The 16,286-nt window shown below is 52.9% G+C and overlaps 1 protein-coding gene across 1 annotated transcript; it reads left to right on the top strand.

Moving 5' to 3' along the window:
• On the top strand, positions 1-6,812 carry TRARG1 (trafficking regulator of GLUT4 (SLC2A4) 1). The gene is made up of 3 exons (XM_053995916.1): positions 1-432; positions 5,426-5,558; positions 6,121-6,812. The coding sequence occupies exons 1-3, from the start codon at positions 43-45 to the stop codon at positions 6,126-6,128; spliced, it is 531 nt and encodes a 176-aa protein (XP_053851891.1). The 5' UTR covers positions 1-42; the 3' UTR covers positions 6,129-6,812.
• Positions 6,813-16,286: the final 9,474 nt, after the last annotated feature.

The following is a 16,286-nucleotide window of genomic DNA, read 5'->3' as shown; positions in this document are numbered from 1 at the left end:
GCGGCGGCGGCGGGGCGCTGCCGGAGCCCGCTCCGCCGGGCCATGGCCAGCACCGGCTCCGCGCCCGGGGGCGCGGGCCCGGGCTCGGGCACGGCGCTGCCCACCCGCTTCCAGGAGACAGAGAAGCTGCTGTCGGCCACGGAGGGCCGGGAGGAGAAGGGCCTCCGCGGCTCCAAATCCTTCACGGCAGCCTTGCCCGGCGAGACGGAGCGCAACGGGCACGGGCTCGGCTACAAGTCGGTGTCGGTCGGGCACCTGGAGGCGCCGCCGCTGTCGCCGTCCCGGCTGAGCCTGGGCAGAGCCTCGTCCACGGCCACCAGCACGGCGGCCCCGGAGCAGGGCCGCCCTCGGGACTACCTGGTGCTCGCCATCTTCTCGTGCTTCTGCCCCGTCTGGCCCATCAACATCGTGGCCCTCGTCTTCTCCATCATGGTGAGTGCGGGACCCGCCGGGCGCACGGACCCGCCCGGTTCGCCTCCGGCTTCCCCCGCCGCCGCCCCGACGGCCGCCCCGGAGCTGTCCGCGGTGCTGCACCCGCGGCACCGGCACCGGGGCGCGGCGAGACGGGAGGAGCCCGCTCCGCTCCCGCAGCGCTCGGCCGGGGGCTCGGCCGGGCTGTGCCGCCCTGCTCGGCTCCCGCAGCGCGCTCCGGTGCGGGTCCGGGGGGCGCGGGCGGGCGGAGGCGGGCGGGGAGCGGCACCGAGCCCGGGGCAGCGCGCGGGGAGGCGGCGGGATGGAGATGGAAAAGGAGGCGGCGGGATGGAGATGGAGATGCGGGGAGGCGGCGGGATGGAGATGGAGAGGGGGGTGGGATTCCAGGGCAGGGCTCCGGGAAGCGCGGTCCCTGCCGCCAGGCAGCGGTCCAGAGCCACTCGGCGGGCTTCCCCGGGAAGGAGCTGCGGGGCGAAGCACTGCCGAGGGATCTCCCTCCGCCCCTCCGAGCCCAGCCCTGCAGCACTGGGGAGATCCTGGCTGGAGGCTGGTGCCTGGCCTCAGGCACTTCAAAGGGACAGGCTGCACCTGCAGCTCCTTTAGTCGCCCTGGAGAAGCAATTTTCCTCCATTAAACATGCCCCACACCTCAGCAAAAACACCAAGAGCCGAGCAGGGGAGAATGAAGCCAGCCCGGCCTCCCACCCATCTCGGGTACAGGTGGCTCAGTCAGCACAGCCCTACAAGCACAGCCACCCCCCTCCCCAGCAGATGCTGCTCTCTTGTACACACCCAGCACCTTCTATGCCTTTGATTTGCAACAAAGGCAAACCTTTTCTTTGAAAATCAGCTCCATTACCTGCTTACCACACAGAAATACACCGAGGGGCACCTGCAGCCAGCACTTCCCCCCAAAACCACCAACAACTTGAAGGCAGGCACAGGCACTTGCCACAAAAAGCCCTCTAGGGAGACCAATTTCCATTTTGAGGAGGAATCATCGTTTCTGCCAGTGCCAGCTGTCATCTGCGTAGTACAGTTGTGTGGCACAGCCTGTTTAGGCAGCATCCAGGGAAGGCAGCCAGCCTTGTTTGGCTTTGCACTGCAAGGAGAGGGAAAGCAGCTGGGTATTGCACATCCATGGTAATAAACAAGGTCTCTCACGGGGATTTTCCAGCCACATTAGCCTTCATGCAAAACAGATCCTCACACTGTCCCTTGCAGGCGTCAGAGCCTCCAGGGTGGTGGGGGTGTGCCTTGGGCCACACGAGCCCCGTGGGGAAGAGTTAACCGTGGAAAAAGAGCAGGAGTTGGTTCATCCTGCCAGGCAGAGAGGGACCGGGGTGTGGTGACTGTCACACCCAAGGGGAGGCAGGACCAGCAAGGCAATAAGATTATTGGGCTGCCCTCTGCTTCCAAGGGCACCGGCAGCCCAATAATGAGCCTGCCCAGGGCTCATCCAGAGCTGGGGAAGGGAAGGCAGAAGGTGCATTCAGCTGAGCTTGTTCTCCAGGACAAGGTTAATGGCACACACAGCACATTAGTAGCCAGGGCACATCCTCTGGCCCCTGCACAGTGGCCCCTGCACTCTCTGTCCTGTGGTTTAATTAATTATTACAGCCCTTTCTAGTCCCGGCCCTGCCTGCACCATCACCTGCTCCACACACCCACCTGCCAGCCAGGGACCTCCACAGGCACCAGCAGAGCAGGATGAGGAGTGATCCATCCTCCCTCCCTCCCTCCCAGAGGAGCCAGGGAACATCTGGCTGGGTCCTCCTGCCAGCAGGAGCAGCTCTCAGGGCACAGGCTGATGTTTCACCTGCTTACAGCAGGGAGGAACTGAGCTCCCCGTGACCCCCCCCAGGCTCAGGTCTTCTTCAGAGTAAAGCCCAGGTGTGCCTGATCGTGCACAGATCTGAGCAGGAACCAGGTTTTTGTGATTCCCATCGCCTGGGGAAACAGGAGGACCTTTCCACAACGTGCTGACATTCCTTTAGCTCTGCAATTGTGCTTTTCTTGCCTGAGTCAAAGCTTTTGCACATGAAAGCTTTTTTTTTTTTTTTCCTGGGTAATAAGCAGTGTCCAGAGAGGAAAGTAAATGAATGCTTTTGAGCTTAGTGCCTCATAAATCATTTTTCAAAAGCTGCTCCCAGATCCCAGCAGGGCCTATGGCCAGAGGTGGAAAAAAACCCTGCTCTAGCCCCCCCAGCCTATTCCTGCTCACGCTGGTTTTGTGGAAATTAATTACCTGGAGGCTTCTCCATAGACTCTTGGGTGTGTTTTTCCCAACAAGTGATGATCTGGCTGTTCTAAAGGGTTCAGGTCACTCCCCAAGAGAGAGAGTGGGACTGGTGGACAAGGATGTGTCCTTCCCTTGTGATCCATCCCCTGGGAGTGCAGGGCAGGGCTGGCTACCACACACCCACCCTGCATTCCTGCTGTGAATCCTTTCCTCTTCCCACCAAAGTGCAGCCACTGTGGGGCAAGAAGCAGAGGAGCCACATCCCAGAGTACAAAACTCCAAATAAATGAAGGGAAATGAAAAAAATCCAGCCAGAACCACCACATAATAACATCAAGGGCAGTTCTGCACAGCACTTGGTATCCAAAATAACTTCTGCCATTGCCAAAAGAGGTGGGAGAAGTCAGACTATCCTCACCCATGACAGTCATCTGTCTCACTCTGGAGTTGACTGATATCTCTCTTGGAATGTTTCCTTCAACAAAACTACCAAGTGTCCAGGATTAATGATTTATTCTGAGTAATGGGTGGACAGCAGCAGGAAGCATCCAAAGTCAGTTCATAAATTGGGAAAGCTTGCAGGAAAGAGGATGGGATGATTTGTCTTCCCCATCCCTGTGTATTTCCTAGCACAGGAAAGTAATTGCCTTCATTTGCAACAAGGCCACTTAGGAGCAGTAACTGGAAGAGACAGCAGTGGGAAACAGGTGAAATTAATAACTCCTGAGTCACCCAGCCTTACCTGGCCCACGGCTGCTGCAGAACAGCACCCACTCCCCAGGTCCTGCAGATTTTCCAGCTCTGGGCTGGAGCAGGGAGTCCCTTGGCACTCACACAGTGACTCACTCCCCCAGAGCCCTCGAGCCTTTCGGAGATGTTCTGCCTTGGTGAGCCTCGATTAATAAACAAGATGTTAATGTTTTTATGTGGAAAGCAAAACAGGGGATTAGTGATACTAGAGAGCTATAATCAAACTGTTCCACACTGATTAATAATATATGTACAGTACCAAATTCTTGCTAAACACCCCATGCCAATGCTGATGTGTTTCTCATAATTGTTGAGGATAAATGAGCAGTAAACACTTCCAGAAGCTGTAGTGATAAATATATTGAATCCTTTACCCTATGTATTTTGCCTTGAAGACAGCTAAAACTGCAAATTTCACTGCAACCTGACCCACACCCTGCCAAAATTTTACACTTGCTACAAAAACCAGAGACTGAAAAACCAAATCCCCAGAGCTGGAGCCGTCAGTGAGCAGGGCAGGGATCCTGTCGATCCCTGGGCTCCTGCATCCTCCCCATCTCTCACCACCAACCCATGAGGCTTCATTTTGTCACCTCCTGTTCTGGGATGAAAATAGCTCTTGGCTGCATCCCATCGCTTTCAGAGCGGGTCTGGCAAAGCTGCTGGTGAGACCAGGAGGAGCAAGGTCCTGAGCACTCCTGGTGTCACTGGTGGGGACAGTGCTGCCCAGGGTGGCTCCTGAGTGGGGCAGGACGTTGGCAGGGGGGCAGAGGAAGCAGCCACCCTCCTGTTTGAGGCTCTGCTGTGTTATTTTCGTGGTGACACAAACTCAAAGGAGCACATGGAAACATCCAAAGCTGTGTTTTTCCTACAGAGCAGCTGCCCATGCACAGCCTGGGCTGGGGATGTTTTGGTGCTGCCAAGAGGCAGTGGAATTAAAGCAGGATGAATGGGAAATGGGGCAGTAAGATCAAGTATTGGTTCAGATTCTCTGTGATGTTTCATGATTATTGCTAGAGCTGGACTAGACCTCCCTGCTCTTTTTTTTTTTTTTTTTTCATGAGGAAGGGGATCATTTCCATGACAGCTATTTCTGAGATACACATTTTTTGAAAGGAAACCGAGATTGCTTTAATCCATTTCCACATTTAACTATTTTTAACTAGTACACTTTTTTTTTTTTTAACTGAGAATTCCCCAGTTTTAGCAGCCATGCTCCAAAGGGAGGAGCTGTCACACAGCACAGGGCTGTGGGAGCTGCTGGCCCCACAGCTTGCCCCAGATCCCCCTCTTCTCCTCCAAGGCAGCTTGGCTGGAGATGGATGGGCCAGGGAAAGAAGCCTTTAACCCATGTTGAAGTGTTAAATACATAAAAGCAGCCCCAAAGGAGGAGTATCTGCTTCAAAGCCATTAAATCATCAATAAAACCCCACTCCCAGTGAAGTTTAGGGGGCTTTTACCCAACTCCTCCACTGGATCAAGGATTCTGGGCTCCCTTCTTCCCCTATCCCACCTTGCTTCTCTTTCCCCTCACTCCAAGCTTTCCCAACCAGGTGAAAATGTCACCAACAGGCCTTAAAACCCCTCACCCACTTTTCCTCCCTCCAAAGCCCCTTCCCAATGGGTTTTGGGGGCAGCAGAAGGGCACTGCACAAATCTGGGGAGGCTTTTTGGTCCCAAGGGCCGGGCTGGCAGCAAACGCTGACACACGGTGAGTGATTCCACCACAAGCCCTCTCACAGCTGCCCTTCTGCTAAGTGCTGGGTGCTCCCCCAGCCAAGGGCAGGACGCCCAGGACATCCTTCCCAGCAGGATCAGGAGGTTCTGCCCCCAGCAGCGATGCTTCTCCCTCACCAGGAATCCTCACTTTGTGCTTGGGAACCAAGTGATTGCCAGTTAAAGGAGCAGGAAAGAAAATGGGGCTCAGTTTGGGGCTGTAGAGCCAGGGAGTCACCCCTGGAGCTGCTGCCTCTCTCAAGGGTCTCATTTTGTGTCTCCCCAGTCGAGGAACAGTGGCCAGCAAGGGGACACGGACGGCGCCCGGCGGCTCGGACGCATGGCCAGGCTGCTCAGCATCGTCTCCATCGTGCTGGGGACCATCATCATCGTGCTCTACATTTCACTCAGCGTCAGAGGTAACCCTTCCTTCTCCCTCCCTCAGCCCAGCTCCAGCAGGAGCCTCACCTGGCTCCCAGCTCCAGCCCAGGGCATAGGAGAGACCTGCCCCTCATTCCCAGCCTAAGTGCGGTGGGAGGGCGCTGACCCCAGCTTGGTTTCACCATCACCAGCTGCACACACACATAAAAAACACCTCAGAGAACGGGCTCCTTCCAGTGGAAACACACATTGCCCACATGACCAGCATGGAAAGCCCTCCCTGTGCTGTCCAAAGGGCCCTGGTGACCACACAAGGTCTCCCTGGGGAAAGGTCCCTCCCTGGCAAAGCCTGTGGTTGGGTTTAGAAGAGTGGAGTGCTGTAAAAACAGAAAGGTTTCAGGACACAAATCAACCTGCCCAGAAATACAATCCCAAAATGTCTTGGGAACCTCCCAGACACGACCACACCTGCCAAACCAGCATGACCAGCACAGCTCAGGCAAACAGGGACCTCAGAAACACCCAAAGGCTAAGCCAGGAGCATAAGGGGAACATCTGTTGACTGCTGGAAGCTGCCCTAAGCCACTCTTTCTTTTACAGTTTCCTAGAAGACGTTTCAGCATGCAAATACCTTGAAGAGGAGGAAGACAACTTTCCTTTTGGGGTTTTTACTTTCAGCCTTGCAACAAAACAAAAAATTGTCACAGTGTAGGTGGGCAGCCCTAGACAGTCTGCTCTGGAGCGCCGTCGGAAGGAACGCATGCTTCGATTCACCGCCTTTGGGAATGAGCCTGTGCGAGGGATGGGATAAAAATCACCCTGAGTAGCAATGGGAGAGGCCACACGGAGAGGAGAAGGGGGAAATCCACTACCTCATTCCCCTCCAGCAGAACTCACGGAGTGGGGAGACAACTAAAGTGCAAGAGGAGGAGAGAGTCTCCAGAAGGAAGCTGGTTTTGGAAGGAAAATACAAGGCGAGAACGGGACGTTTTGAGGAGTCCTCCTGAGAATTCTGGCACAAGTCACTTGATTTTTGGGGGGTTGTTGGTTTTTAAATCGTCAAATTCTCTGTCTCTACAAAAAAACAAAAGAAAACAAAACAAAGCTCAAACTGCCATCAGGAGCTGAGAGCTGTTCCACGGAGGAGGAGGGAGAGTGGAGCTGCAGCAGGACCACGGCTCTGCTCCGAACGAAACGCAGCCGCCAAAGCTGGAGGATGTGGTGGGTGCTTTTGTATTTTTGATGAAAAAAAAAAAAGAAAAAAAAAAAAAAAAGAAAAAAAAAAGAGACAATGACCATTTGCATGCCTTTGGGAATGTTCTCCATGTCTGTTCCTACAAGCTCTTTTATCACTTAGGGCAGATCTCAGAGCTGGCAGAGGAGGATGTTGCTGCATGAGAACCCCAGACTCCTCCTCACCCCCATCCCATGGTGGGCTTTTTAAAGGAAGGCGAAATCAGGCGTTCCCTGTGAACCCACGCATTTCTCTGTGCACCCAAAGGGAGGTTGGCACCCCTGGCACTGAGACAAGAGCCTGGTTAATGCCCAGCAGCAGCACCAAGGCACGGAGAGCCCCTTCCAGCCACTCACACCCCGACGCCACGGCATGTCCGTCACGCAGAGGCTTCAGCGTGATCCAGCCCCCAGCACTGCCAGTGCTCATCCCCCCGACCCTCTGAGGCTTCAGCTTAGGGCCTTCCAGGAGATTTTCAGGGCCATGAAGGAGTTTTAGACTCCTGCTCCTCTCCTTGCACCCCTCATGGAGCTCTTCTGCAGCTCTGAAAATCTCCGGCGTCCCCGGAGCTGCCTGGGGTCAGTTCCTCGAGTCGTTGTATTGTTTTTTAATGTTTTGTATTTAACACAACAAGAAAACAGACTCTGCTCCTCCCACTCTGTCTGTAGGTACCACAGGCCCTGCCAGGTCTTCCACAGCACACGGCTCCCTCGGCCCATTCCCCACACGCTCCCTGGAGGCTCCATCCAGCCCCAGCCCTTCTCCTCCCCGCTCTCCCCTCATTGCTGTGGGGACTTCCTGGGGTTGGCCCTCTACCCACCCAGCCAGACTATGCAAAGCTCCATTGCCTGTTGTTTCAGCCAGGCTTTGTGACTTCTGGCCACGTCCATTGGCTCCCTGAGTCTCTTTGATCCAAATTTTGGGGACACACGACCAAGAGCTGCACTGCCCGACCTTTCTGTTGTCTCCAGCTGACAACCTGCGACCTAAAAGCAGGGACTGACTGAGAAATGCTGTCCTGCAGGGCACTTCTGCTCCCTAACACCAATCTCCCGAAAAACATCCCAAATTTCGAGCAAATTCAATGCTTCCCAGGGCTTGTCTACATGGAGAATCCACTAAAAGAAACCTCACAACACGGCAACTGCTTGGCACTGACTCCTTCCCTGGGCTCTGAGTGGGCACATGGGTTAGCACAGGGTAGGGGTGAAGTGTAAATCCATGCTGTAGTTACTCTGTAGTAGCTAATGTGCAAAGCTTGGGCATCTCTGTGAAAATTCTCCTGTCACCTTTTTGATTGCTCCTCTTCCAAGTGTTTTTTTCCTCTAGATGTTGTTTGAATCCAGGGGGTGAGAAAGCCAAATCCCCCAGACACGCTCTCAACATTTTTCTCTCCTCTAAAAGGGATGCCAGGGGCTCACAGCAATAGCACATCACCACAGCACTTTCTCGGGCTCCATTCCCATCCACCCCTTTGCCAGCACTCCATCACAAACTGCTGGCATCTAAAATGGACCAAATCTGCAGTTTTTCTTTTGCAATTTATCTTTTGTGAGTTCAGCAAACAGGGACTGCTGAGCATCGCTGGGTGGGAGCTCCCTCCTCCATCCTCTGTCCAGGAGCTGCATCTTTTCCTCCTGAGCCCTTCAGAAACCCTCCCTTGGATGTTCAAACTTTCATCTTAGGGCTATTGAAATCCCATCAAATCCCCAAAATGCTTCTTCCTTTAACTCTTGGACTCAAGAGCTGCTTGCTGGGGGATTTTTTTGGAGCTAAATAAGGGCAGTGCTGCCTGTCCCTGCATCTCCTGCCCTTTGCCCTTGGAGCTGCTGGAATTCAGCTGATGGAAGAGCCCAGGAAGCTCCTCCTTGAGCAGGAAGGGCCCTTTTTCAGGGAAAAGTGCTGGAGGGAGTTATAGGACTTGAGAGCACTGAACGTTTATTAAGTAAGGATTTAAATGCTCTTTTATCATTATATAAAGCCTTTCATCTAAAGTGCTTCTCTGCATCCAAAGGATTAAACCCTGCCACCCCCCACGAGGTGGGTTCACATTACTGCTCTAATTGCAGGGATGGCAAATGCTCAGGCACTGAGCAGCTCCCAAACCAACCCCCTTTTCTTCCTCCTCCTTAACAGAACCAGGTATGAGCACAGATTTCCTTGGAATATGTTTGGTGGGTTTTTTTTTTTTGTTTTTTTTTTTTTTCTTTTCTTTTTTTCAGTGGGATCTAGACAAACTGGGCCCCACTGTGGCTCCAAATGGGATTCCTGCAGCCAGAGGGAGGAGGGGGCTTTGTGAGGCAGCTGCAGTGCTCCTTGCCAGGAGAGGTCCCAGGCCAGGCCAGCACAGAGCACAGGAGGTACCAGGATTCCCCTGGATGCAGGAGAAGGCAGAAGGTTTCCCCAAAAACCCCAGGGTGATGATTTGTTTGTGCCTCCTGTCTCACTGGACAGCTCGGGTGATGCTTCTCACCTCACTATTAAGTATAACAAAAGAAGAACTAAGACACTTGAATCCCTTTTATTCTAAAATCTTTTTTTTTTTTTTTCTTTTCTTATCCTGCATTTATATCCAGAGGAAACCCTCTGCAGTTATCCCTGACAAAATATTTACTCTGCTTGTAACCTGCCCCTCCAATGCTGGAGGAATAAACTCCCCAGGGACACCCACAAAGTCCCTCTCCCTGCTCCCCCATCAACTTCTCCCCACATTTTGCAGCCTGTTTTGCAAAGCTTTTGCCACTTTGCTCTCGCCATCCCCCACGGTTTTATCCCAGCTCAGCTCCCTCTTTGGCTCTTTTTGGGTGGAATTTGCTCCTCTTTGTGAAGGAGGAGGCTGCAGAGCCCCCAGCCCGTGGCACACACTCACCTGAGCAGGGTTTCAGTGAGGTTGGTGATGGCAGAACTTCACCCTGAGGCCACCAGGCACAGTCACCCCCAGGGAACTCTCCTTAACTCAGCTTTTAGCACACAGGAGGGCAACCACAATCGCTGTGCCATGAGCCCTTTCCTCTCCAGCCCCTCCAAGCAGTCCTGTTCCTTATCCCCAGCTCTTTGCCACCTGCTGCAGCCTCCTCTGAGCACACACATCAGAATTCTTCGTGTTTGCAACTAAAACAGGCACGAAATCCTCAGGCTCTGGCCAACTTTTCCCCCCTGGTGAAGGAAAGGTGAGAGCACGGTGACAATCCAGCCCTACCTGCCAGGGGAGCTGAGCTGGTGGGAGGAGAGCTCTGAAGGGATGGAGAAGGTGGGAAATGCCTCTAAATGTGAGCTGGAGTGGGAGTTACAATCGACAAGTCCTGGTGGGATGGAAATCCAGGGGAAGGAGCCTCCCAGCAGAGCATGGGGCTGCTGGCACCTCCCTGGCACTGCTGTCCCTGGGCTTCTTTGCCAGGATCTGGGGCAGAGCTGGGCTCTGTGGGGTGGCACAGAAGGGCTGCTGGCTGCTGGATTGAAGCTTTAAGCTGAACCAGCAACAAACCTGGCTTGGTTTTGTAGCAGCCCCTCGTGGGATGCAGTGAGCCAGGGTCAGGAAAGGTCTGGCCCGAGTCAGTGGGGTCACAGCAGCACCCTGCAGGCACCAAAGGGATCTGAGCACCACCAGGGGAAAGAAAGCCACCAAAGGACTTCAAAGTTTGCTCTGTTAAGGATGGGTTTGCTTTTTCTGGCCGGTGTTTCACCCTGTTCCAGTTTCCTCCTCTGTCCCTGCTCTTTGCTGGTTTTTGCTGTCCCACAGCTCTTCCTCCCTCCCTCTGCCCCTCCTTTCACCCGGACAGGGCTCGCTGCAATGGGATCTCACCTCTGGGCTCTGCTGGAGGGGGACAGGGAGGGCAGGGAGCCCTGACCCGGCTCCAGATTTCTCCATGTAGACAAGGGGAGCAGATCCTGCCTTTTCTAGAAAATGGAATCTCCATTTCTGTCCATTCTGAGCCCAGGCAGAGGCTGCAGAAAGGCACCCGCTGGGCTGGCCCCACCCTTGCCCTGTCTCTTTGTTACTCGTCACAGAACCACGGCCAGGGTTGCCCTTTAAGCTGAAATTATTCAGATTTAAGCTCGTTTTCCTTTCAGTATACAGCCTTTAATTTTGGCAAAAACCAGTTAGGTTTGGACTGAAAAACTCCCCTGCTTGGGCACAAGCCCAGGGGGCGTGGGGGGGAGAGCAGCCTTTTCAAAGTGGGAATATTTGTAAAGCATTTGCTGACACCAGTAGGTAGCAAAATTCCAACCTATAAATACCCATCCAGGATAAGAAACATCAGAAAGGGAACGTGTGCAGGATTCACCAAGGCAGCCCTGATACCACCTGGGAGCCCTTAGAAGGTGCCAGGACTTGATCCTTGGCATTCAAGTGCAGGGTCCATCCCCCACTGGGAGAGCCACAGCTCACACACAGCATGAACACACCAGGAATTGCAGCTGGGTGCTTCTCTTTGCTGACAAATGTTTCTTTTTCTGCAGGTTGGTATGGTATATCTTATATACTTTCTTTGTATTTCTTGGCATGAGAAAAAAAAAATTAAAATGTAACATGCATGGTCAAAGCTGAACTGGTTTCTTCTGTCTAAATGAGAAAAAAGAAATTTATCCAAGCTACTCATTCAGCAATTGCTTCACACTCTGAGAGCAACCAGTTGGTATTTTGGGTGCAGTGGGCTGCAAATAATATGTACAGGCAAAGAGTAAAGAAAACAGCACAAGTCAGAGCAGGGAGAGGTGCAGACAGAGCAGCCTTGTGCTGGTTTTAACCAAAAACACTTCCCAGGAGTTTTTCCAGTCAGACTGGAAGGCTGCTGACTGTCAGAGCCCCCCGGGCCACCAGCAGGGTTTATTTGTGTTCACTGGTCAGTCAGGGTGGCTGCTCCTCACTGAAGCTGAGCTGCACAACCTCACTCAGCTGCATCCCAGAGCTCTCCTCTCACTGCCCATCCCTGGCATCCCCTGGCAAGGAGTGGCAGCCCAGCTTCCAGCCCAGCCCAGCCTGGAGAGCCCTGCCGAGCCTGCAGGAAGAGCTGCCTGTCCCACCCTGCAGGCTCTGACCCGTGCAGGCTCCGGGGCACTCGAGGAGGTGGCACAGTCCCACAGCTGCCCCAGGACAGCTCCTCCCTCTCCCAGCCAGGGCAGTGCCACCACCAGCAGCAAGGATGAGCCTTGCAGGCCCCTGCTGTCCAGCACAGCACTTCCACTTCCACCCATGCCTGCGATGGAAGAACACAGAGGTCAATCCTGCAGCGTGGATCAGCAACACATGGACTCAGTGGCCCTGCCTGGAGCACATCCTGCTGGGGTTCCTCAGGCAGGGCAGGTCCAGCGTGAGGGGTCTGGGACTCCCAGAGCCACCCAATAACTCAGCAGCAAACAGTGGAGCAGATCCAGGGCACCTTTAGGAAGGGTTTACAGCTGGGGGTGAACGGACCCACCCCTGTGATCCCAACCCCTCTGCTGTGACCATCTTTGCCTGCCTGTCCTCTTCACTCTGACAAACTTGCCCTTCCTTAGGGATGCAAGCTGTAGGGTTTGGGGCACTGAAAAATGAATGAACAGTAAAACCCCACAGGTGCTCAAAGCCAGAGAGGATGGAGGTCGAATGTTTGTGAGCTCATGAAAAACAGAAGTGTTATCCCCATGAGCATCTCAGACACCCATCCAAGGAACAGGAATTAGTTCTTCTCGATCAGCTGCTGCCCACAACACAAAGCCCAGCCTCTGTAAGTCAGGCTCAACACTGGGTCTGTCCCTAAGGTTTCCTATGGATCAGGCACCAAGCATTGCCCAGGGAGACAGAGCTGCTCCACAGCCCCCAACACACCAGCACTGTGCTCAGCCTTCCTGTTCACCCCACAGCCCCCTCCTACACTGCATTGTCCCCCTCCCCAGCTCTGCAGCTCACTGGGCCATTTTGAACAAATTAAGCCATTTTCTTTAGTGCATCCATTCCCCGTTGCTTTGAAAACTGCAAGTCTAATTAGATCTGCTGGTTCTTACTCCTAAACACCCTCCCCTTGTAACAGCACCTAAGCCAGTGCTCTTGATGTTCAGCTTCACATCCCAGGGCTCAGAGAGCAGCTGCTCAAACCTCTCAGGGCCATCAGCCAGGGTGAATTACTCACAGCCATGCAGGTCCAAGCTGACACCACACTTCAGCTACTCCTGGTTTACACCAAGGCTGGGTTTGCACAAAGCCTCTGTTACTCAGCCACAGCATCTCCCCACTGCCTCTGCCCACCCAGCACAGCCAGAGGCATCACTGTCTGCACGAGGGCTTTGGCAGCATAGCTGGGATTACAGGGCAGGTCTGAAGAGCCACATTTATTTGTCCTGATGGAGACACAAAATGTAGATGTTTGGAAAGCCCAGGGTAACTCACTCCCCATGATTCAGCAAAGCAAAGAGAGTTCGGGTTGGTGCTACCTGTGAGCAACAAAAGGCACAGAGGGGTCTTGGTGAGGACAGCTTAGAAGGAACAGATGCCATTTGCATCCCAGCACAGGATGTCTGAGGCTGCTTTAAACCATCTTCAGCCCTCTTTGTGCATTGCCGAAAGAATTCAGCAAGCCAGAAGACTGAGCAGAAAAAAAAAAAAAAAAAAAAAAAAAAAAAGAAAAAAAAAAAAAAGCAATGTCTTTGTCCTGGAGGAGGAGGATTTGAATCACACAGAAACCCCCACACTGTGGAGAGATTCCCCTGCAGGGGTGAGATTCCCCCCGAGCATCCTGACCATGTCACCAGATGCAGCCCCAGACTTCAAAGGCCGCCGCCAGCCCGGGCTCTGATGTTTCACTGAAGACAAGGCAGGGCCGAGTTCTTCAGCTCCTGTTTTATTAATACCCTGCTCTGATGGGCTCATGTATAATAGATTCACACAGGAACAGCAGGAGGTTCATGTCCAATTTCCACGTTGCATACGTTCTCTGCTGAGCACTATGGGCTCTCCCTTCATCTCCCAGTGTTTGTCTTCACTGATGAATTTGCATGAATTTGGGGTTCAGGCAAAGGACAAAGTTGGCCACCAGCTCCTCAACTGGTTCCCATGACTTTGTTCCAGTCAGGAGCTAGGAATTAAAAACACAGGGAGAGCATTTCCATTTTCTGTCTGGCTCCTAATGCTGGCTGCTGTTGAGAATGAGCAGCTCGGGGATTCCTTGGGCTCTCTCAAAGCCTCTCAGGAAGTCATTTGGGAGGTGATGGAGCCCTGGCCTCAGCAGCCACAGGAGGAGAGCTCAGGGCTGCAGAGAGACTTTGTGATGAGCAGCACATGAACATCCTGGCTCTGGTGTGCAGAGGTGCAGCCCCCAGCATTGGGCCAAAAAGGACAGATTGCACCCCAAATTCTCCCTGCTTACAGAACAGCTCCTTAGCTGCAGAGATCTTGAAAAGATGAAATTTAGATGTATTGTGGACATCTTCAATATTTGAAGCAGCTCATCAAACACACTCCTGGTAGACAACAACAAAAGAGCAGAGAAAAAATGAGTTTGCCTTGTGAGGGTGCAGAAAGGCTCCATCTCCGTTTCCCTGCCCAGATCCAGCCTCCCCTCTGCAGACAGGAGCTGTTCTGCAGCTCTGCACGCTGCATCCAGCCCAAAGCTGTCACTGCTCCCCTGCAAACGCAGTGTGGGAGTGACACAGCCCCAGCTCCACCTGCCCCAGAGCCCTTGGACCAGGAGTGCAGCTCAGTGGGGCTGGAAAACCCCCCTGAGGTCATCCAACCCAGCATTGCCATGCTCACCACTAAACCACGTCCCCAGGTGCCTTTGAGCCTCCCAGGGATGGGGATTCCACATGATCCCACATGGTGGATGTTTCTGTCACATCTCAGAGTGATTTTCTAGTCAGACAAGCCAAGTTTGGTAGACTTTGCACAAGCTTGGGTTAAGGTGGTGAGGATTTAGGATTTATGTGTTGGAGGAGAGCCTGGCGTGCCCAGGTAAGTGGGAATTGCACCAGCAGATCTGCTTTAAATGAGGACTTTTGCTTTATGGTGGTTGTTGCTGGATCTTTCAGAAGATGAAACATCTTAGAACACCTAAAATAGAGAAATGGGGATTTCTCCATGAGCTCAGCTACCTCGTTTATGGGCTAAAAAAGCCCAACCAACTGACAACTGCTGGCCCTCATTGTTTCCAGCTTAGCTGTGATGTGAGATGCTATTCTTGGTCAAGAGCTGCCAATGCTTCTGAAGCTTGTGAAGTTGTTTGCTTTAATAGCACACAGCGTGAAGCAAAGGAAAGACTTCCCAGCAAAATGCTCCTTCTGCTGAGCTCGCTGCACCTCGCTGCCTGCTGGAAACGTTTAATTACAGACTGCGGATTCCAAAGCGCTTTCTTCCAATTATCTGATCTCAGGTACAATTTCATAAAACCCATGTTTCATCCTCCTTCCCAGCAAGGATCAATGCAGATGGATCATTTAATCAACTCCAGATGGGCAGAAAAATAACCCAGTCCCTGATGCCCTGTGCTGTCATTCCTCACTGGTCTGGAGCAGCCAGCCCAGGTATGCAGTAAACAGCAGTAAAACAGAAGGAGCTCTGTCTTTAAAGCAATGCTCTATTTCTACCTTGATTTTTGACTGCAAAACAGAGTGGGTATAAGCTGAATTGTCCTAAAAAACAAGTTAACAGCTCTTCTTCCCCTGCCCAGAACTCCCAGACCACCAGCATTCACCTCCCAGGGGCACCACAACTGCAGAAGGAGCTTGGCTGCTGAGTTAAGGAACCCAAATTTCCTGAGGAGGAGTGGGAGAGGCTCTTTCCCTTGGGATGTGGTTGTGGTTAGTCCTGAGGATGCTGATGGTGCTGCAGGATGGCCAACACTTTCCTGCCTGCCATGGTAAAGCTGACTCCAGGAACTCAGGTTTTCCAAGACCAAACACACACACACCTGAGTGAATGGAAAGGATCCAAATTCCAAAATCCCCACAGCAGAATCCCTCCTTTGCCCTCACAGAGTGGCACAACTTGATGTGAAATCACCCTGAACTATTACAAGAACTGATCATCCCATTACGTTTGTTGGTTTTTTATTTTAAACCGATTTCATCTATGCCAGAGTGTAGGCTTGGAAATTATTTACAAACATTTGCTGAAATGTTTGGAAACACAGGAAGAGCTGGCCAGCAGATCCTGCTGTAAGGAACACGCAAGCTGGAGGTGCAGTTGCTCCCAGCACAAAGACCTATTTGTGCAGAGAGGGCAGACACACACCAGGAATGGTCCCTGCAGGAGCCCGAGCCCCCTCCTGCCTCTTTCCAAACTTATTTCTTTACATAAGCACTGCATGCTTTTATAGACCTGAGTCACAAACCTTCCCCACCTCAGTAATATTTTGAAGTAAATTTAGCCCTGGTGATACATGCCTGACCTAGAGGGAACTGCATTTATAGCACAGCAGGGAAATATCCACATATTCCCCCTCCTGCACTTGGCTGTTGTCCCACATCAAGGCTGAACAAGCCCCAGGATCATTCCAGCTTCCCTTGACACTGAAAGTGGGGGACACTCAAAGGATCCCACCAGGTTCCCACCCATCTC

This window comes from Vidua macroura, chromosome 20 (genome assembly GCF_024509145.1).
Source record: "Vidua macroura isolate BioBank_ID:100142 chromosome 20, ASM2450914v1, whole genome shotgun sequence".
In the NCBI taxonomy this organism is placed as follows: Eukaryota; Metazoa; Chordata; class Aves; order Passeriformes; family Viduidae; genus Vidua; species Vidua macroura.
Note: the sequence above shows the minus strand (reverse complement) of the source record. Positions and strands in the feature narration are given on the sequence as shown.

Excerpts from the sequence above, each read along its gene's own strand:
- TRARG1 (XM_053995916.1), top strand. The coding sequence starts at position 43 with ATGGCCAGCACCGGCTCCGCGCCCGGGGGCGCGGGCCCGGGCTCGGGC. Across the intron at positions 433-5,425 it reads CCCTCGTCTTCTCCATCATG|TCGAGGAACAGTGGCCAGCA; the intron begins GTGAGTGCGGGA and ends GTGTCTCCCCAG.